The following is a 19,969-nucleotide window of genomic DNA, read 5'->3' as shown; positions in this document are numbered from 1 at the left end:
CTAATAATTTAGAAACTTGCCTTGATAAATTGTGAGAGCTGAGCAGTGTCTACTAATATTTTAGCTGTTACAGCTCTTCCAGGTGTGATCAGATGATGGCAAGCATCGTATGTATAGCCAAACCTGCCATTTCATTGGTCAGGCGACTTTGACAATAGCAGACGCAAGAGCTCAGGAGAGAGGCATGAGGCTCAGTGGAAGGCCTCTGTGTCTGCTTTAAGGCATCAAACTACTCTTGTTGTCACCGTTGGGTGCACCACAATACCTGCAACAAGGTGGCAATTAAGACCCTGGGGATATCCTATGCTACAGTCATCTCCTGCCCCAAAACTGGCCCTTATAGCCACCAATGCTCCCGACGGCCTGATGGCTTTACCCAGCCTGAGATCCAACAAAGAAGAGGTATAGAGAATATCACATTACTTTACTCTTGAGGTGGCTGCAGTATGGGCTGTGAATATTGTAGCTGCTTACACTGATTTGTTTACTTTCCCCAGGAGGTGAATGCATGCTAACAGCATAATAAAATAGCATTTGAGATTTGACACTTATATATTAATATAATATATTAACTGGTTAAGGTAGCCTACTGTTACTCCGTGAGAAAAGCTCTCACAAGCAACTAAATCATACCCATTGTAGAGTTTGTCTCCTAGGTGTAATTCTGAAGGGGTGTGGAGTTGTGGTTGTTGACTGGATAAACAGTTGGGCTCTGAGACCAACTGGGGTTGCTGTTGTAGGAGTGAGTTTAGGATGGTGAGTGCTACCATGTTTAATTAGTTATCTTTACACCTCACTGTTCACTAGCATCATTTTGCTTGCATTTTAATGGTATAGCTATCTAAAATAGTCTTTAAGGATTAAAGCAAATGTAGTGTGTTAACTTAGCTTGTCATCCACTGCTATTTATTAGATATGCAGGGCTACCTTTCCTTGAATGTCTAACCCACTGGTCATCTATTTCTTCATTACTTTTTGTTTGTCTTGTGCTTTGAGGTCTCACTGGTGCCACATGCCTCTTGTTATCTTGTCCATGTTGACCTGGTGTCGCAGTACTCTGTTAAATACTACACAAGCATCTTAATGATAATAACACCTCACACTTATGCTTTTAGAATAATCTTCCATAATGAATTAAGTAATTACTGGATTTGTATCACAGTTTCAGTGTTTGTCTGTCAAAAACGGATTTTAAACCCATGTCAACTTGATTCATCGATCTGTTTGACATATCTTTCCAGTTTCATGATGTTATCAATGACATTCAGTCTTTTATCAAATTTTGATGATGTCATGACATTAATCAACTCATGTGTTAATCTTTCTAGCACTGGTGTGTGAGGCAAATTATAAATTAGAAGAGTAGAAACTGTGCTGAAATGTGTTTCTTATTCATATGCAAAAATATAACCAATTTATCAGACAATTTGCGCACTATCAATAAATGTGTACACTAAATTGTGAATCAATACTACAGAGTTCTTTGAATGAGAACCTCACTGTAAACTGTTGGTTGGACTCCTCAAACTGAAATTCCCTGGTGGTGGAGTAAATATATACTTGTGAAACATTGCACCCATTGGGCCAGTGTTCTCTGGGTGGGGTGGGACACCAGTGGACTACATGGAGTGGAATCATGCAAGGCAAGAAGGTATGTTAAATATTTAAGTGTAGTTAAGTGTTATAGTAGTCAAAGTTCGAAGGTTTTAAGGAAGTTTGCCAATTGTCAGAAAATGAGGATTTTGCTTGTGCAGGAGCATGAGAAGAAAAAAAATTCATGAGGTAACTATTAATATTAGTACAGAGGCTATCAGATGTACATTTCCAATACAATGTGTGTCATTATATTAGCATGAGCCTGTTTCCTAGGGATTTTTATATGAATATCACAAGGAAGTTGTAATTGAATTTGTGATATAAATCAGTTAAGCGTTTATGTTCCACAGTTTATCATAATATGCCATTAGAGATGTCCAACTATGTTACAGCTGTAATTTAATGTTATTTAAATAATTGTGTCACCTTCAGCTCTCTGGCAACCTCCTTAATGTGGACCATACTCCTGGAATGGCATTATCTACCATGACTGTCAGCAATTCCTGTCCTGCTAATATTAAAAGGGAAATACATGGTAGGTCTTATCAATTCCTCAAGTTGATCTCTAGAAGTGCATTTCCCAGTTTCTGGTCTTGTGAATCAGCAATGTAGTAGCTTTGCTAGTTTTTATTGTAAAATGTTTTTATCAAGTAGCCTACCATAAATAATGTTTTTTTTATTGGCTTATATTTTTTTTCTTCTGTTTTGGAGACATACACAATGCATTATAGTCACATGTTACTCAGATCAGGACACTGCCATCTTTGTGCAACATTAAACATACTTACTCTCAGATTACATTTTGTCTTTAGATGCTGATGCAAAAGCTCTAATGAAGGACAGGCAGAAGAAAGACAATCATAACCTCAGTGAGTCAGTGTTTGATTTGATACCTTGATTTGATGAGACATGTGTAGCCTATACTCTTTTGATAATACAATGCCAATTATTTAGCAACCACACTTCCTTGTTCATGGTTGCTACTGATTGTAAACAGTTGAGAGAAGGCGAAGGTTTAACATCAATGACCGCATAAAGGAGCTGGGGGATCTAATACCCAGGTCAAACGACCCGTGAGTATTTGACTACTTTTAGAATGTGTTTAAGGATACAGTTACTGAATTGTATGTATGATTGGATCAATTAAATTGGTTTATGATAGGTGTACATTTTATTTAAAATATTTAGCTAAATTGTACTACTTTTCTAAAGATGTATCCTTCCCCTTTCTTTTTTCATCCTCAAAGTGAGATGCGCTGGAATAAGGGAACCATCCTGAAGGCGTCTGTGGATTACATTAGGAAGATGCAGAAAGAGCAACAGAGGGCAAAGGATATAGAGAGGTGTCAGAAGAAAATGGAGCATGCTAACCACAGTCTAATGCTACGTATACAGGTCATTGTTTTAGTTCATGGTTAGCATACCAATGAACCAGTGGAGCTGGAAAATAATTGTATCCATGATAGGTTCCTGAAGTGTTACATCATTTTACATACCTTACGTGCAAAGTAAATAGGAAATAGTTAAGTATGAATAACACTTAACAATGTTTGTCTGCAGGAACTTGAAATGCAAGCTCGGCTCCATGGTCTCTCAACCTTAGAGTCTTCTGGCCTGACCTCAAAATCCACTTTTCAGCAGCAGCATCCACAGCAGCTACATCCTCATAGAGGCCAGCCTCTGGTGCCCAGTACTGGAGAGGCATGCTCTCAAACCCTCCTCAGCCTTGGAGTAGCAGTCATGGGACAAACTGTTTCCTTTCTCTCTCCACCATCTTCTGACTCACCTGTGGATTTGACTGTCAGCAATTCACTTGACTTGGGGAGTCTGAGCTTTTCTGAATTGGATGACCCCTCCTCTTCAGTACTGTTTCCTGATGTGGGCCTAGGGGACATCCTCATGGAAGACAGTTGTGCCCTGAACCCAGAGATGCTGGCAGATAACCTGCTATCACCTTTGTCACATTGTGTCTCTAAAACAAGTCATTGCAGGAACAGCTTAAATATGGATGAAGACTTGTGACAGGGTTTTGCTTGAGTTATTACAAAAAAAACAAGAGAAGAAGGTGCATCTGCTAGACTTCCCAATTAAATTCACATCCGGCCAATTGAAGCCCTGTCCTGGAAATGTATATCCAGGTGTGTCCTTCCAACAGCTTTGACCTTGAATTAGTGACTGGCTAACTGTTCTACTCTGCCATTTAAATACATATTTACAAAAAATGTCTTATATCTTAAATATATAGGCCTATTATATTATTCCTTATTGACATTCAAAATATATTTGCAGCATTACTTTACCTTCTCAACTGTGATGTCAACAGGAAATTCACAAAGGAAGTTTAATTTAACTTTCAACTTGGTAGTGATATGCATGACTAATTTCATTGTTTTGTCTAGATGCAAAATAACAAAGATATATTTATAATGGCACATTTTGATAAAGAAATCTCTTGACATTCAATTGGAACTTAATTCGTTTTTATTGAGCATTTTTACCAACTGTGCATGTTTAATATCCTCACCTGACCCCCAACCCTTCAAATGGTCACTATTCAAATAAATCAAAAAGTGCTATTATGAGTGGCTTAATCTGACAAAAAAGTATGATGATAATTATTTTCTGATGTGACTGAATTTATTTTTCTATATACATGTGATTGACGGGTGACTCCCTGGTGTTTTCTCCCAAGATTTTAATACGTGTGTTTAAAAAATGTAATGTGCAATACATGTTTCATGTGTTTACATGACAAATGTAATCCTTGCTGACTTCGATTAAACGATCATACCTGAGTCATTAACTCAAAACATTGTGTTGGCGTTAATCTTGGTTTAATTTAACCTTCCAGGAAAGTCTCCTGAGATTAGCCTATACAAATATCTTTTTCAAGAACGTCCTGGCCAAGATATGCACCATCAAGTTCAGAGTTACAAACAGATACTATTAACCTAATAGTTAAACATAAATCAAAAACCTAACAAACATAATTAAAAACATGACAAGAATTAAAAGGTTGTAGGGTAGCCTACCAAACTGCTAAAGTATGCAGATCAAGAAGTTGTTTTCATCCAAAATTCTGTGTAGCCTATGCTACTAATTTTTCAGTCGTAGGCCTACTCAGGCCTACTCAGGTTTATCAATCAATAATTATTGTGTAATTGAGCTTATTCTTTTAGTGGGTCTTTTTTCTTTTGCGTCAAGAATGAAGGTAACCTAGGCCGACCTAATCATTGTCATCAATTGGTGATACCAGCTCTGGGCGGATGGCTCCTTATTTTAGTAGATGTATGGTTTGTTAATTCACAGTTCACAGTAACGTGTTCATCGCGCAGTCTTCTGTCAGCCTGATATTACCCTTGCTCGCCCATTACTCATGAGTGTTAGATCATAGTCATTAGTGATCAGTTTATACAATGTCAACTAATAATCTAATAATATCTAATACATCTAAATAATATATGGACCTATAGCTAAATATAAAAACGAACTAAAATCAGGACAATAAGGACTTGTACAAATATTACAATTAGCTACCATCCGTGTACTGTAAACCTCTTAAGCATATTTTTACACAAACGCAGACGTGGTAAAACGCATAGATGCCAAAAATAAAACTGCTGTTTACCCTGGTAAAAAAAAGTGAAAGAAACTTCCGGACTTTGTACAGTAAGCATAGGCTACTACCACTAGGTGAACCCAAGCGACCAACTTGCGAGCTAGTAGTGCTACCTTAAGCACATATCCGTTTTCTGCTTCTTCTACTAAATGGACTTTACCTGTGTGTTTGGATTTAAGAATTAAGGCGATGGTAACAAAAGTTTGTGCTTGATTTGCAGTTAAAGTACCTAAAATGCTAAATTGTTTATTGCTTGTTTTTTCCCCCCATCAAATTATAACGTCGACAGCAAGCTAACATTGAGTGCTAGCTAGTGTAGAGTGTAACTAGACCCTAGCTCTAACAACGTTATAAAAAAAATGGTGTTTGTTGTTAACCAGTCTATTAACAGTACCGTTTAACATTGTCCACGTATATAAAGTTAGTTCACTAAATTGTGTCTTAGGGTAGTCGGAGCTAGCTGGCTAGCAAACCTACTCGTGTTTCTACTAGTAGGACTGCTAGAGCTAGTGCTAGTTAGCACAACAGGTAACTAGCTAGCTAGACTGCAGAATGGTGTAGAATGATCAAAGTGATCTTGATCAGCGCCTTTTAAACTCAATTTCGATTGTATTGTAAACCTAGTTAAATACCATAAGCCCATAATAACTTTATAATAGGGTGTAATTGTACATGTTTGGTTCGAAACTAGTTACACTTGTTGACAGTAGCTGACACGTCACTGTTTAATCTGTTTAATACAACAGGATAGTGAAGTGTCCGATTTTGATCCTTATCCGGGGTTCAGCAAAATGGAAGGGGAAAATGCGCCTCTGTACTGCGTCTGCCGAAAACCAGATATCAACTGCTTCATGATGTGAGTAGTGTTACTAAATAAACATTTCGATTTTGATTAGACTTACACTGTCCATATACAGAGCAATATGTATAATAAATAACATGGACCTCGCATTTCCTTTGTGCATTACTAGTGGTTGTGACAACTGCAATGAATGGTTTCATGGCAACTGCATCAACATCACTGAGAAGATGGCTAAAGCAATCAGGGAGTGGTACTGTATGCCATGCCGAGGTGAGTCCATGCATGGCCTGATAGTCCTCCATCAAAACTAATTCCTTAGCAGAGACTGCACATCCTTTTGGTTGTGCAGAAAATAGAATTTGTTTCAAGTAAAATACATTTGTGTCATTGCTTGAATGGTCTTGCTGGTCCTTTACTGTGCATTTTTAGATAAAAACCCCTCATTGGAGATAAAATACCGTCCAAGGAAGAGTCGTGAGAAAGAACCTGATATGGAGAGAATAGAGAAACCAGATAAACGATGCAGTACCCCAGATTACAGGAGTGAAAGACGACGGGGATCAAAAGTGAGTAGGTTTTTTTTGACTGTTCAACCTGGTAATTTTCCACTGTAATGGTAATACCAGTCTTTTTGGATAACACTGATAGCTGAGAAATCGATACTTTTGTCTGTGTCCTAGGTAAAGCGTTCTGCTCGTATGTGTGGAGAGTGTGAACCTTGCAGGAGAACTGAGGATTGTGCCCAGTGTGACTTCTGCAAAGACATGAAAAAGTTTGGGGGACCCAATAAAATAAGGCAGAAGTGTCGATTTAGACAGTGTGTCGTTCGAGCAAGGGTGAGTTTTCTGACCCAGTGCCTTTCTGTGGGTTTCTGTTTCAGTTCAAAATATCCTGTTCTTTCAGTGTCCCGTGTAAAACGACTGACTCTTCCTTTATTTTGTCTAGAAAATGTTGCGTGTCAAGGATGAGGAATTTTCTCTGCGTGAAAGGCGAGATAATTCGTATCACAGACGAAGGAGATATTCAGAGGACTATGATAGTGAGATAGAACTCTACCAGCAGTACAAAGCAGCAGGATATGAAGACAACATGGTATTAGATGCGACATAATTCTCATGAAACGCATGTTGTTTATACTCTTCCATTCTAAATACATCTATTTCTCTTGCTTATGTGGATGGTAAAACTTACTTAAGCTATTTGAATAACCCCCTTACAACCCTAGCTATGGCCCAGTGATGAAGATGATGGACCTCCCTTTAGTCCTGTAATGAGAAAGAAAGCTGTAAAAGTTAAGCATGTGAAGAGAAGAGAAAAGAAGTTTGACAAAAAGGTAAATGACATGAAACATTTTTTCTTGATTTTAAACCTTTAGACCTAAACCTCAGTGTATCTGCGGCTGGTCAAGATATGAAAGATTTCACATGTAAAACATCCCCGCTGTATGTATACTGTAAAACACATTCTTTGAAAACGCATATTGTATATCAGTTAAAAGCTAAGAATGTTTAGCTTGCTACCCAACTGGAATATGCAATTATGCAACTATCAAGAATCGAAAGCCTTTTGTCACCATTATAAAACAAACTGTATCACACAGTATGTATACAGTATGTATACAGTATGTATACAGTATACAGTATGAACATAGTATACAGAATGGATACAGTATACAGTATGAATACAGTAAACAGAATGTATACAATATACAGAATGTATACAGTATACAGAATGTATACTGTAAAATAGGATCCATTTGTGTTGTCAGCCTATTTGCACAAAAAAAAAACTATCCTATCAAATGATATACTAACCTGTCTTCAACTCCAAAATATAACATTAGAACTGTGGTCAGTCTTTGTGTTTTGATTGACATTGTACAGCTTTTCCTGCATGGCATATGAAATTCCCTTTTCCATGAATCCTAGAAAGAATCTCGGCGCCACAAGCAAAAGCAGAAGCACAAGGACAAAGTGAGACACACCGACAGGGTTGATGCACGGGAGGTTGCTGGGTTGCGCCAGTGCCTCGGGCCCACCTGTGTTGAGTCAGCACGAGCTAACTCTAAATACTGCTCCGAGGATTGCGGCATGAAGCTGGCAGCAAAGTAAGATGTCTAATAGTGAATGAGTGACTTGAGATGCAAGTAGAGAATCCACAGCCCCATTTAACCAATGCCACTCCTAAAACATGGTGAATGATCTTGCTCATCTCCTCAGTCGGATCTATGAGATTCTCCCCCAGCGTATCCAGCAGTGGCAGCAAAGTCCGTGCATCGCTGAGGAACAAGGCAAGAAGCAACTGGAGCGCATCCGGAGGGATCAGCAGAACGCCCGGCTCCGCCTTACTGACATGGAGAGACGTTTCCATGAGCTGGAAGGCATCGTTGCAAAAGCCAAGCAGCAGGTGGTCCAGCAGGATGAGGAGGTGGGTCATCTTACACACACACACACACACTAACACACACACATTAATACACACACATTAACCTTAAATTGGGGTGTTACATTTACATTTTAAACTGTTTTAATTGTGTTGTAGGTGAATGAAGGTGATAATGAAGACACAGACCTGCAGATTTTCTGTGTGTCTTGCAGTCATCCCATTAATCCAAAAGTAGCACTTAGACACATGGAGAGATGTTATGCCAAGGTGAGGAACAACTAATTTTCTCACAATGTCAACCCAGGATTTTATTGAATATGTATGTATTTCTGCCCTTTGGTTTATGGAAATAATATCCTACCTACAGTATATAATGGTATTTTCTAAATGTTTAACCTAACCCTAACCCTTGTAGTAAAAATAGTTTGCAAATAGCAAATACCTCTTTAACATCCTCCTTATTCAAAGCAAATGTGCAGTCTACAAGTCTTTTATTGTTTTATCTGACAGTATGAGAGCCAGACATCTTTTGGTTCCATGTACCCCACAAGGATCGAAGGGTAAGATGGGAAGATAAATTCAAATTCTCTGTAATTTACATATTAATTAGATTATAGTATAACAACAATTACTGTTTCTGTTTTCAGAGCAACAAGACTCTTCTGTGATGTGTACAACCCCCAGAGTAAGACTTACTGTAAGAGGCTTCAGGTCTTGTGCCCAGAGCATTCCAGAGATCCCAAGGTCAGCAAGAATCAGCACTGGAAGCACATTTTTATTTGCCTTTTTGTTTAGATTGTATAGAGTAATGCGTTTGATCTGTATTTTTATTTCTCATGTGGTCGTCTGTTTTGTTGGTGAGTAGGTTTCTGTGGATGAGGTGTGTGGTTGCCCTCTGGTCCGGAATGTTTTCGAACCAACTGGAGAGTACTGCAGAGTTTCCAAACGCAAGTGCAACAAACATTACAACTGGGAGAAGCTCAGGAGAGCTGAGGTGGACCTGGAACGAGTCAGAGTGGTTAGTGGAACAAGTCACAGTGCCAGTTTATTTTTGTTCTTATGAGGACATCAAGAATAATGATCAATACAAGTCAATGTAATAATTATTACCGTACTTATTCCATAATTAAAATTCCATGCTCTTTGTTTTTGGAATGTTCTTGTTTGACAGTGGTACAAGCTGGATGAGCTCTTTGAGCAGGAACGCAACGTCAGGACAGCTATGACAAACAGGGCAGGCCTGCTTGCTCTTATGCTGCACCAAACCATTCAGCACGACCCACTAACAACTGATCTCCGAAGCAACAAGGACAGATAGTCAGCAAGAGATTCAAACATGTGAAGACAATTATTGAGATGACTATTATTATAGAGATAATCTCTTTTCCATCCTTTTATAAAGAACAGCCTATTCTTTTATCACAAAAATGTGCTGACATTTGTGAATCTATATTTTTCCTCTACTCTGAATAATAAATGTACATTATCTTAAAATAAAAAAGCTTTCACGGGTTTTCGCGCATCTATGTTGCTTCACTCCGTGTTCCTGCGCCTCCTCCATTACTGTTTACAACATAAACAGGACTACTTGGTTGGCGTTTGCCTTCTCAGCGTGAGAAATACAAGGTGTGGCGTCCGAGCGTGTGAACTGGTTGAAATGCGTGTCTCATCGCCAATGCATGAGACTTGTGTTACGGTGTGTCAAACTGGTTAGTGGAGAATGATACAAGGTTAAATACCGGACCAAGTTATTTGTAGTTTATTATAAGTAATGATGCAATCACAAGAATACACAATGAAAACAACACACCAGGATGTTCTTAGTTTACTACAGTGAATCAGTCGATGATGCCAATGCAGCTTCATAGAAACAGTCACAGAGAAAGTGGTTGTGACAGAGATCAGAGATAGTTCTGCCCAGTCCAAATTCTGTCTCCCTGTCCTCGGGAGACAGGTCTTGTACCCCCAAGAGAGGGAGGTGTTTGTCAGGTGATTGGTCCGAAAACCATAAGGCGGGAGTGTAGTGTCCAATTAGACATTGTGGAAGAAATTGCGATTTCTTGTGTGCTTACATTATTCACTAATCAATAGAACTAGTCATTGGATACTAGTTAGTATGTTGTCATGTAAGCTTGCTATTAATAAGAGTAGACTGTGTCAGGGTTAATAGTCGTTTGGGATCAGGAGAAAGTACTTGCTAGATGTTCCTTGTCATGACTCCAACTATGAACTCTCTAGTCTGAGTGGTCATGTGTTGGGAGCTGTGAATCTCTTTCTCTGAGACTGTTGACTGCCTGACTGTCACTATCTATGTCTACATTCTTGTGCCCTACAAAAGATGGTCCTCCGGCCTTCAGAGCCGAGAGAGACAGGATTGAGACCTAAGACTGGTTTGTGTTGTCATTTACTGTCAGAGGTCTGATTTCCTCTCCCAGTCACTCCGTTTATGAAGACACGGACAAAACAGTTTCTTCATCAATATTCAGGGAATATGATGTTCCATGAAGCGGGCGGCAGGGGTCTGGTGATGGGCAAAGAGGGGGGGTTTTCCAGGACAGGGAGTCTCAAGGTCCAAATGATGTATGGGTGGTGGGAGCTGTATCTCCAGGGAAAGACGGGGGGAGGCTATGTCTCAAGGAGAAGGGGGGTTTCAGACCATTCCAAGGTCTGAAGAACACAGGGGCTGGTGGGGCAGGGTTTCCAAGGGGGGGGGGGGGGGGAGTGTCGTAAATCCAAAGGTGTATCAGACCAGACGGTCTGACTCGTTCTGCATGAGCAAAAAGATACATTCTCCAACCACCTTATCTTTCAGGCCAATACTTTTACTTAAAGGCCCTTGGTGCTCTGCCAGTCCCTGAGCGTCACAAACTTGCCTCCCAATTCAGTTTGCCTGACCTCGCATTCTTTCACACACACACCAAAGCCACCACACAGACCCAGACAAATCCTGTTGCATAATCCCATCTGTTCTTTTTTAAATCAATTGATCACAATTGGATTTATGTTTTAGTATTAAGCAATACACATTAAACTTGAGGTAGTGATTGGTATAGCAGCATTGATTATCAGTATAGTTATTATTCCTTCACAGTTGGCAGCCCTGATCATATGTTTGGTCTACTAATGATATTGTAGTGTCGGCTAGCAATTAAGAATGGAGAAGGAATATTGCTTTTGACTCTTTATTAACATACTCGGCCCTACACTTTGGACTGTTCGTATAGCGATCAAACTAGCCAACATTTATCATCAGAGTAAGCACTCAACCTATCCAAAACACAGATTAACGCGTTATACACATCAAAACAGAATGAACACAACAATAGAACTGTAAACAATGCTTATGTAACTACGCTATAACCTTATAATTCTTAGCGTTTCTGCCTGCCGCAGTGCATTCTGGGTGCCAAGAGCATGGTCGCTACAATATAGTATCAGGGTTCGTTTAAAAATTAAGACACATGCAAAAGGTAAAATGTGTTTAAGCATGCAGTGTTTTTTCTTCAAAACAATCATACGTATTTGTTCATATTTAAGTGGCATGTAAAAGTTTGATTTTAAATGTTATTTTACACGCCTTTATTTTGAAGATGTCGTTGGAAAATCTGAAGTCATGAGTCACATATTGGAGACGAAACCAGAGCCATGTAAGAGACATATTTTCTTTTCACATGGCTCTGGATATAATATAACCAGAACCCGTCCTAGGATTTAACCTTTGAATTTAAGTATATCCGGGTCACATATACTCCGGAAGCAACACATGAGCAAAATGGCTGCAAACTTGAATTAGCCAACTGATGAAAGTCCCAATGGAATCCGGAGGTACTTTAATATTTTACTCAATTTCGATAGTCCATAATATCATAAATGTCTATAGCTAAACTAGGTTATCCGAATCGAATGTTACCACCAGCAACTAGACAGTGGCGTAGCCAACTACTGTAGATTAGCCCATGTTGTGTTACAATTTGCTCTAACGTAAACAAACAATGCAGGTTCAGTACGTAAGATATAAATCAAAACTAAGCTAATGACTTGTGTTCTTTGAAAGGTTCATGTTCTTAGATGAAAAACTAACACATTGTAGATAGTAAATAGATAGGAAGCCGGCAGCAGAAAGCAACACGGTAGTTTGCGACAGCAGCGTATCTGAATGTACACCAGCATCTTTCAAAAGCCCCGTTGTTTCTTGATTATGTACTCACACGTTTCTTCCATTTATTAGAGGCTACTACATTCTTAATTTATCACACTAAAGTCCCAGCAAGAAGTGAAGTTGTCTACAGTACTAGTACCGAACACCGAATACTACTGCTGCTCTATTATTACATTCAGATAAACTACTGTACCCCAGCGTTACAAAACAGCGTGACCACTTCATGCACATAATATGATAATTGACAAGTGACCTGTCGGAAGGACTGGAGAACGTTAACCAATTGAAAAGGAAAAATTGGATGGAAATATGGAGTTTAGCAATCCAACCAATACTGTACTTGTAAAGAAGATGAATGCAAGCATGGAAAATGGTATGGGAAGGACCTCTGAGAATACGGATCAATTTGAGGTGTTGGCACCATCCGATTGCCATGATAATATTGCTAAACCTTCTGCTCAAGCAGTCCTCAAGGTATCAGACAGAGAGCCTGGGGGAGCTGTTGAAGAAGTTAATGTGGACTGGTTTGAGCCCCTGGAGGAAGACAATGATGAGCCTGATGCACCAAGTTGGGACTTCTCCATGTTTGGCAGAAGACAGGGAGAGGAGGAAAGTCTGGCTGGAGAAAGTGAGAGGAGCGGCAGTGAATGGAACTTCAAAAGAACCCGCTCTATGTATGTTTACAGGGTTACTGTGTATTTCCATTAATAAATGTATTTGCATGCTTGCGAAATATAATGTAGGCAATTCACAATTGTGCTATGGCATTGTAAACTGACACTGAAGTTGTTTTAGATGCTAAGTGTGAAGGATTTGGTAAATATAAGCATAAGGCTGTAAGCCATGTAGCGTAATACACAAAACATTTTGTGTACTTTTTTTTTTTTTTTTTACAGAAATGCTTCCATACTAAATTTGTTACAGTAAAACAGATGAGCAATTCAATATTTACACTTGAGGGATTTGTATACTTCTAGTGACACTAAGCTTTTATTCCTGTCAGATATCGGAGGAAAAGAGTGAAGCCTGATGAGGGATGGGAAGACTGGCCTATACTTGGAGATGGGTGGAAGCGGAAAACAGTTATTCGTCGTTCCGGTTCCAGTATGGGCCAGATGGATGTTTATTATTTGAGGTATGACTTGGACATTGGCAAATGTTAGACCCTGAGCTAATGGTAATTCAATGTTGGCCCTTTTTTGGTCTTTTCAGTTTGCTGAAAATGATTGATTGCTTTCCCTCATTTGTAGTCCGCAGAATGAGCGTGTGAGAAGCAGAGTTGAACTGGGTAAAGTCTTGGATATAGACTTGTCGATGTTTGAATACAAATTAGGAACATTTTCGAACTGCCAACCAGCGCGTTTCAGAAGGAAGGTAATTGAGATGCAATTTTCTGATCAAAGCGACAGATCCCTTCACTACAAAAATGTCCTAACATGTTATTTTCTGATGTTATGTTAGAAAGTGCGGAAGGACAGATCTCCATCCTCTGAGTCCAGCAGTCCCATCTCGAACCACAGACTGACACCAGGGCCAACCTCGAGAGTTAGCCTGTCCCCTCTGAGTTGCAGTGCCATGAGAACTCCAGACATGGACCCCATGTCCTTTCAGGCTCCTTTGAGTCCAGCCTCTGGAGAAAGTATACAGAGCAGTGCAACCAAGCTGCCCTGGAGTCCTACATCAAGACCAAAATCCTCCCTCAATGGCCTGGAGGCTTCAAATGTCTGTTTCCGGTGAGTCAAGCTCCTAGAGTTATGTCAAAACCTTACTCATTGTTTTTGTTGTTGTATGTAGCCTACAACATTTTAATGGGAATTTTAGCATGCAGGATTTGGTTTTGAACTGTTAAACCTGAGCCTGGCAAGCTGTTATACTTATTTGTTAATATTGTTATATTCTTCCATATATTTCAGCATTTGTGCCAAGTGTGGTAAGCCGTACACAGTAACAGAGTCCGAAAGACAAGGGAAAAAATCATGTTGTCTCAGATGCAAGGGTATGTCATCACCAAAAGTATAAATACCATTACTCGCATGTTTGTGCCATATTACAGTAGTCTCAAGGAACAGTGTATTCTTAATATTTTACAAAACAAATGACATTGGAATAGCTTTGAAGATGTTCCCATATGCCAAAAGTAGAGGTTTGAAGCAGTTCTTTGTATTCTTTTAGTCAAGAAGCCAGTCGACAATCGCAATATTGTCTTCAGAAAGGTAATTGTATTTTTCTTTATTTACTATATATATATATATATATATAAGAAGTGCCCATCCAGCCTATCAAAGTGGTGGAAGGTGGTTCAAGAAGCAGGGGTTGACAACAAGGCCATTTCTAAGTGACCCCAAACTTTTGAACAGTAGTGTAGCCTTCTAACAATTATCCAACAAAAAAATGTTGGTGAAATGGCTGATTCTCATTTTTCCTTTTTCCTCATTATTGCAGTGGATCCCTTGTGGTCAGTGTGTGGCTTGCCTTACCACAGTGGATTGTGGGATGTGTGCCAGCTGCAAGCAAGGGATGCTTTTCCCTGACTCAAGAAAACCTGTCCGTTGTCGGAAACGCAAATGTATATGGCCTATCCATAAGGTATAGGCTCACATGGAAAAATAAGAAGAATTAAGCTGCTTGATTGGTACCATTATACAACAATGTTTGTTTTCTAACCAAAAGGATGATCCCAGGCATTTGATACAATGCTGTTTCATTGTTTAAGTCATGCCATCTAAGCTGTGTGATAAATACATGATTGCCTTTAACTTGTACCACAGAATGCTTCCTAAACTACTATTCTAGAGAATTTAGTTGTGGAATCAAAGGCAACTGTGTGCTTTCATTGTCTGACTACAGCAGATACTTTCAATTTGGACATTTTCAGCACCATGTTGACAGGACACAGTTACGCTTATGGGTTCAAATATGAAATAAATCTTGTATGTGCCTGCACTCCACAGAGCTCCAGTTATCAAACTAGTGATCCTGAAGACTTTTCCGTGGAAGTGGATGTTGATGGTGAGGAAGATGATTTTTGCGAGGATGATGAGGATTACGACGACGATGATGACGATGACGAGGTGACCAGCCTTTTACAATATAGTAGAGTGTAGAGTGATTTCCTGTTTAGATGAAGTTTGGACTAAGTAGCTTTTGTAAATGGTTAAATATGTTTTTATAACTCTTGATGTCCCGTGGTTGTTTTTCAGGAATGGGTCAAGAAACGTAAGCGGCGCGCTTGTGGGCAGTGTCAGGCTTGTCTTAGCAGGAAGGACTGTGGTACATGTGATTTCTGTGTAGACAAGCCCAAGTTTGGAGGTAGCAATAAGAAGAGACAGAAGTGTCGCTTGCGTCAGTGCCAGAGGCAGGCAATGGTGAGGATTAAACAATTTTAAGTCATTGCTAATTGCTCAAGCTCAAGGGATGATGCTATCATTCGTCAACCTCCTAACAATGCTTCCAATGGCGCTCTTATGTGTATGTATGTGTTTGACAGAGACACTTGTTGCCCTTTCAGTTGGGTCTGGGTGAATTTGGGGCCATTGAAGGGACGGGTAAGATTGGCAGGCCAAGACATTACAATTCTTACAGCTGCAAGAAGGAGCAAAGGAAGCGAAAACCAGCATTTGACCCAGAGATGACTAATGATGCAAAGAAGGATTGTTCGTTGGACACAGTTGAGTAGCCAGTTTCACAAGGGGTTGCAGAGCAAGGATGAGTTATATAAACTTGACTTTGTTCATTTTAATGAATCTTCTTTGTGATCAAACTTTCTATTTTGTGGCTGGCTGTAATAGGCACATGGCTTTGAACATACTAAAAGAAGAAAACACATTTATGGAATGAACCGCCAACCATCTTTGCAGGTTTGATTACACCAGTCTTCCATTGTCACATGTAAACATACACCTGTTAGAATGACACTTACAGATTGTTCACGTTAATTAACCTTTATTAACAGGTTGACCATGACTATGTGGACACTGCCAAAAGACATCGTTTTGGTGGCGATGCTCTCAGCAACCAATGCCTTCCACCAGAAGTGAGTTCTCCCTATCAGTATTTTACTCTACCCTTTTCTAGATACTTCATTTTATGTATCTTTTAGCTATCAGAGAATGCCACATTTAGTTATGTCGACTTGTATGTGTCTACATTAGAACATTACATATTCCGTTTTTTTCTAAATGACTACTGTCAGTACCAAACCATTAAACTCTTCATAATACAGTATGTGTAGATATATTGAACCCAATATTGCTCCCATACCTTTCAACTACTGCATGTTTGTTGTTATGTAAAGTGTGTGGTACTTTCTCATTTTTGAATAGGCAAACACACAGAAAAGATATGCAAATGCACCCATACCTGCCCAAAGTTTACTAAGTAGCTGGAGGGGAGCAATGCAGAAGATGGACAAAGATGTAGTTGTGCACTCAAAAGAGCTAGAAGACGAGGAGGAGGACGAGGTCACACCTATGGTATGTAGGAATAGTCAGCCGCAGGGGCGGTGGACATTTTGAACAACACCATTAAATAATTAAAACATTACTATGTGATCCCCCAACACTGTCGATCAAGAGTCAAGACTAAACCAATACACCTTGGGGGAGTGCAGACTAAACCAATACACTTTGGGGGTGTGCGGACTAAACTAATACACCTTGGGGGTGTGCGGACTAAACCAATACACCTTGGGGGTGTGCAGACTAAACCAATACACCTTGGGGGTGTGCAGACTAAACCAATACACCTTCGGGGTGTGCAGACTAGTTTTATGGCTTATTATTCTTAACAATTTCGCACAAACCATTACAAATTTCTAATTATGTCTGTACAACTGTAGGCCTATATTCACAGTATTATGAATGAACTGTGATTCATTTGGTATCATTTCGTAGTGTGTCAGATTGACTAATTGCACTACAGTACAAAGTTAGAGGTGCACTATTTGATAGATTCCCCCATTCCCCCTACCTGGGGCTTCCAGTGGGGAGACCTGAGGCCAACCAATCCCGCCCCTAACTCTTTACCCTCTCATAGATAACTCAGATCTTCAGTTTGGCTGAAACCTCATCCATGTGTGGGAGCAATATGGATCACGAGCTGCTGAAACTTCTGGAGGCCACTCGCAAGGCAGCACTGCCTATCCTCTGGTATGCAATTATGATGGAGGGCCCACAGCTGCAACTTGTCCAGTGCAGCAAGATGTCCACCATGACTGACACTGTTGTGCAGATCAACCCAGGCTTCTGCTATCAGGTGGCTGTGCAGGGCCAGCCTCTGCTCCTTACTCACCCGCTCTATGAGGGTCACCCACCCCGCATGACCTCTGTGACCCTGGTAGTGAACCTGCTCTTGGATCTTGAGAGGTACAGGGTATGCCAGGGGGTCCCTAACCCGGAGCCATCTTTGAACACTAAACCATTTATCTGTGAGCGAGCATCCACCTGTGACTTTCTGATTCTTAAAGATGAGGAATGTTGTAAGAAATGTAGTGCTTTAACCTGTTTGTAGTGGAGAATTGGTACTGCAGTATAATGTGTCAATATAAGGATTTTGAGGGATGTTCATCACTTTCCCTCAGTATGGAGTCTACAAGGGATGTTTGATAGTGCCCCAATAAGCACACCGAAAGTACTTGTTTTGAGTGAATGAGTGTGAGTGAGAAAACGTGCTTTGTTTTGTGTCATTTTCTTGGGTAAGGGGCTTTTTCAATTGTTTGTAAATACATTTCTAATTATACACAATTACAATTTCATTTTGAAAAGGAATGGTCATATTAATAACAGAGTTTAAATACCTTATGAAGAAAAAATAAATGTTTTTTTTGTTGCTGTCATCGTTTCCTTTTTCAAAGTTATTTTCATTAAAAAAATCAGATGCTTTGTGCTCTCTGACACTTAATATACCTGTTCTGCTTCAGACCAGGTTGGCTTCCTATCAATGCTGCTATCACTCATCTGACCGAAGCACATCTTCATGCTTGATTTAAATAATATGGCATGTATATTATATTGTTTTGCCAGTTATCAATGTATGTTGTTTTGCATCCTGAAGATATGTACTCCTGTGAAATATCTGTTGGACGGAATTTCTAAATAGCTTTTTGGGAAGTATATTAAAAAATTTTAATATAAAAAGTATTTACTCTTTGTAATGGGAAATAAGTATTTTCCTGACTAATTTGTGTGCTTGATTGGTTAGTAGATAGTGTAGTCTGGAGCCAATCTAAATGTAGACATACACCATATTTGTGAAATACTTCTCAACTGATTAAATTATGATTTTTTTGTTTAGGCTATTGTGTAACCATAAGCGCACGATCTGGACTATTATATTTTAATTACATACATATCTACGTATTTTTGTCAAATGTCTCTCAATATTTTTTCTAGGGAAGAGTTACAAAAAAGTGTTTATGACATTTTTAAGACCAATAATAAGAAATGATATAACTATAGGATAATCAATTCAGGTTGATAATTAGGAACTTAATTGTTGTGTAAATGTGTATAGCTTTTGAGGAATAGTCAGAACAGATACAAATTATGTTTAACGGCTGCAGCACACAACTATACACTGCGTAACTACCGATAGCAATTGATACGTTGTAATGGCAGGTGTTATACTAACCGAATGTTATTACTGTCTCTGACGCGCATGTACAGCGTTGGACTTTTAACCTGGCTGTTCAGTGACAAGAATCGTAGAGTAGGCTTTTATAAACATCTACGCACAACGATAACAGATGAATGTCCAGATTAAGGCGGCGTTTTTTCTTTTGGATGTAACGTTCTTGAGGTAGGCTATGCGCAAGACTTCGACGCAAGGGAGGGGAGTTCTGATGACGCGCTAGAAGAGGTAGGCTAGTTGATGAATTGCAATTAGGATTGGGGTAGGCTATACATTGGAGAAGAAGACCATTGGAAAATTCGTATCCTAGGAAATTTGATAAAGACATGGTTTAACCAGTTACCTCTCATGGCTCAAACCAATGATTTCACCTTGGTTTAGGGTTGAACACCTCCTCAAGCATCGGCAATCCACTCCAGCCTAGAAATAAGGTTCTAAATTGATATGTCGTGCTCGACCATAAGGACCGTTTGTCATGGTCGTACTATGAGAGCAACGGAAATATTGAAATGCATTTGTAGGTTAGTCTATATTTGACATATTCGTCAATTTGCGATCCAAACCCGCACCTACCATCGTCCATTCCAGGCAAGTAGCAGGCTGTGCACCATATTCTCTGTAATATTCTTGAGAACGATAACATGTTTCCAAACTGCCTATATAAAACTGTATGCCATAGGCTATATAGACTAGCATGTATCAGCATTTTCATGTCATTTGAAATATTAAGGTGCTTATGCCAGCATACTGTGCAGACCATTTAGCGAGGCTTAATTGAGAG

General features: G+C 39.5%; 3 protein-coding genes across 10 annotated transcripts; all 3 read left to right on the top strand.

The window, feature by feature from the left end:
* The first annotated feature begins 405 nt into the window (after positions 1 to 405).
* tfe3b (transcription factor binding to IGHM enhancer 3b) lies at positions 406 to 4,406 on the top strand. Its single transcript, XM_084705394.1, has 6 exons — positions 406 to 1,651; positions 2,029 to 2,131; positions 2,409 to 2,465; positions 2,594 to 2,669; positions 2,844 to 2,991; positions 3,157 to 4,406. Exons 1-6 carry the CDS (start codon positions 1,637 to 1,639, stop codon positions 3,616 to 3,618), a joined length of 861 nt encoding a protein of 286 aa, XP_084561520.1. The 5' UTR covers positions 406 to 1,636; the 3' UTR covers positions 3,619 to 4,406.
* An 848-nt stretch (positions 4,407 to 5,254) lies between these two features.
* Positions 5,255 to 9,916, top strand: cxxc1b (CXXC finger protein 1b). Its single transcript, XM_084706393.1, has 14 exons — positions 5,255 to 5,407; positions 5,962 to 6,071; positions 6,187 to 6,287; positions 6,447 to 6,583; positions 6,698 to 6,853; positions 6,963 to 7,109; positions 7,243 to 7,350; positions 7,946 to 8,124; positions 8,237 to 8,444; positions 8,559 to 8,669; positions 8,913 to 8,962; positions 9,050 to 9,146; positions 9,268 to 9,420; positions 9,574 to 9,916. Exons 1-14 carry the CDS (start codon positions 5,405 to 5,407, stop codon positions 9,718 to 9,720), a joined length of 1,707 nt encoding a protein of 568 aa, XP_084562519.1. The 5' UTR covers positions 5,255 to 5,404; the 3' UTR covers positions 9,721 to 9,916.
* A 2,083-nt stretch (positions 9,917 to 11,999) lies between these two features.
* Positions 12,000 to 18,392, top strand: mbd1b (methyl-CpG binding domain protein 1b). 8 transcript variants are annotated; one of them, XM_084706347.1, is made up of 15 exons: positions 12,000 to 12,227; positions 12,741 to 13,235; positions 13,565 to 13,696; positions 13,812 to 13,935; positions 14,023 to 14,294; positions 14,475 to 14,557; positions 14,734 to 14,774; positions 15,004 to 15,147; positions 15,513 to 15,632; positions 15,762 to 15,926; positions 16,049 to 16,228; positions 16,350 to 16,418; positions 16,514 to 16,594; positions 16,884 to 17,033; positions 17,596 to 18,392. In XM_084706347.1, exons 2-15 carry the CDS (start codon positions 12,871 to 12,873, stop codon positions 18,067 to 18,069), a joined length of 2,400 nt encoding a protein of 799 aa, XP_084562473.1. In that variant the 5' UTR covers positions 12,000 to 12,227; positions 12,741 to 12,870; the 3' UTR covers positions 18,070 to 18,392. The 8 variants fall into 8 exon arrangements, with proteins under 8 accessions (XP_084562473.1, XP_084562477.1, XP_084562478.1 ...); XM_084706351.1 differs by having other exon boundaries at positions 12,003 to 12,227; positions 13,025 to 13,235; XM_084706352.1 differs by having other exon boundaries at positions 12,004 to 12,227; positions 13,028 to 13,235.
* The last annotated feature ends 1,577 nt before the right edge of the window (positions 18,393 to 19,969 follow it).

The sequence above is a fragment of the Hypomesus nipponensis genome, chromosome 9 (genome assembly GCF_054491055.1).
Source record: "Hypomesus nipponensis isolate SF chromosome 9, ASM5449105v1, whole genome shotgun sequence".
Lineage (NCBI taxonomy): Eukaryota > Metazoa > Chordata > Actinopteri > Osmeriformes > Osmeridae > Hypomesus > Hypomesus nipponensis.
Note: the sequence above shows the minus strand (reverse complement) of the source record. Positions and strands in the feature narration are given on the sequence as shown.

Coding starts and splice junctions, on each gene's coding strand:
- tfe3b (XM_084705394.1), top strand. Junction 2,670..2,843: donor ATACCCAGGTCAAACGACCC/GTGAGTATTTGA, acceptor TCATCCTCAAAG/TGAGATGCGCTGGAATAAGG. Junction 2,992..3,156: donor GTCTAATGCTACGTATACAG/GTCATTGTTTTA, acceptor GTTTGTCTGCAG/GAACTTGAAATGCAAGCTCG.
- cxxc1b (XM_084706393.1), top strand. Junction 6,072..6,186: donor GATATCAACTGCTTCATGAT/GTGAGTAGTGTT, acceptor GTGCATTACTAG/TGGTTGTGACAACTGCAATG. Junction 6,288..6,446: donor GTACTGTATGCCATGCCGAG/GTGAGTCCATGC, acceptor GTGCATTTTTAG/ATAAAAACCCCTCATTGGAG.
- mbd1b (XM_084706347.1), top strand. CDS start 12,871: ATGGAGTTTAGCAATCCAACCAATACTGTACTTGTAAAGAAGATGAAT. Junction 13,936..14,022: donor CAGCGCGTTTCAGAAGGAAG/GTAATTGAGATG, acceptor ATGTTATGTTAG/AAAGTGCGGAAGGACAGATC. Junction 15,148..15,512: donor GTATATGGCCTATCCATAAG/GTATAGGCTCAC, acceptor TGCACTCCACAG/AGCTCCAGTTATCAAACTAG.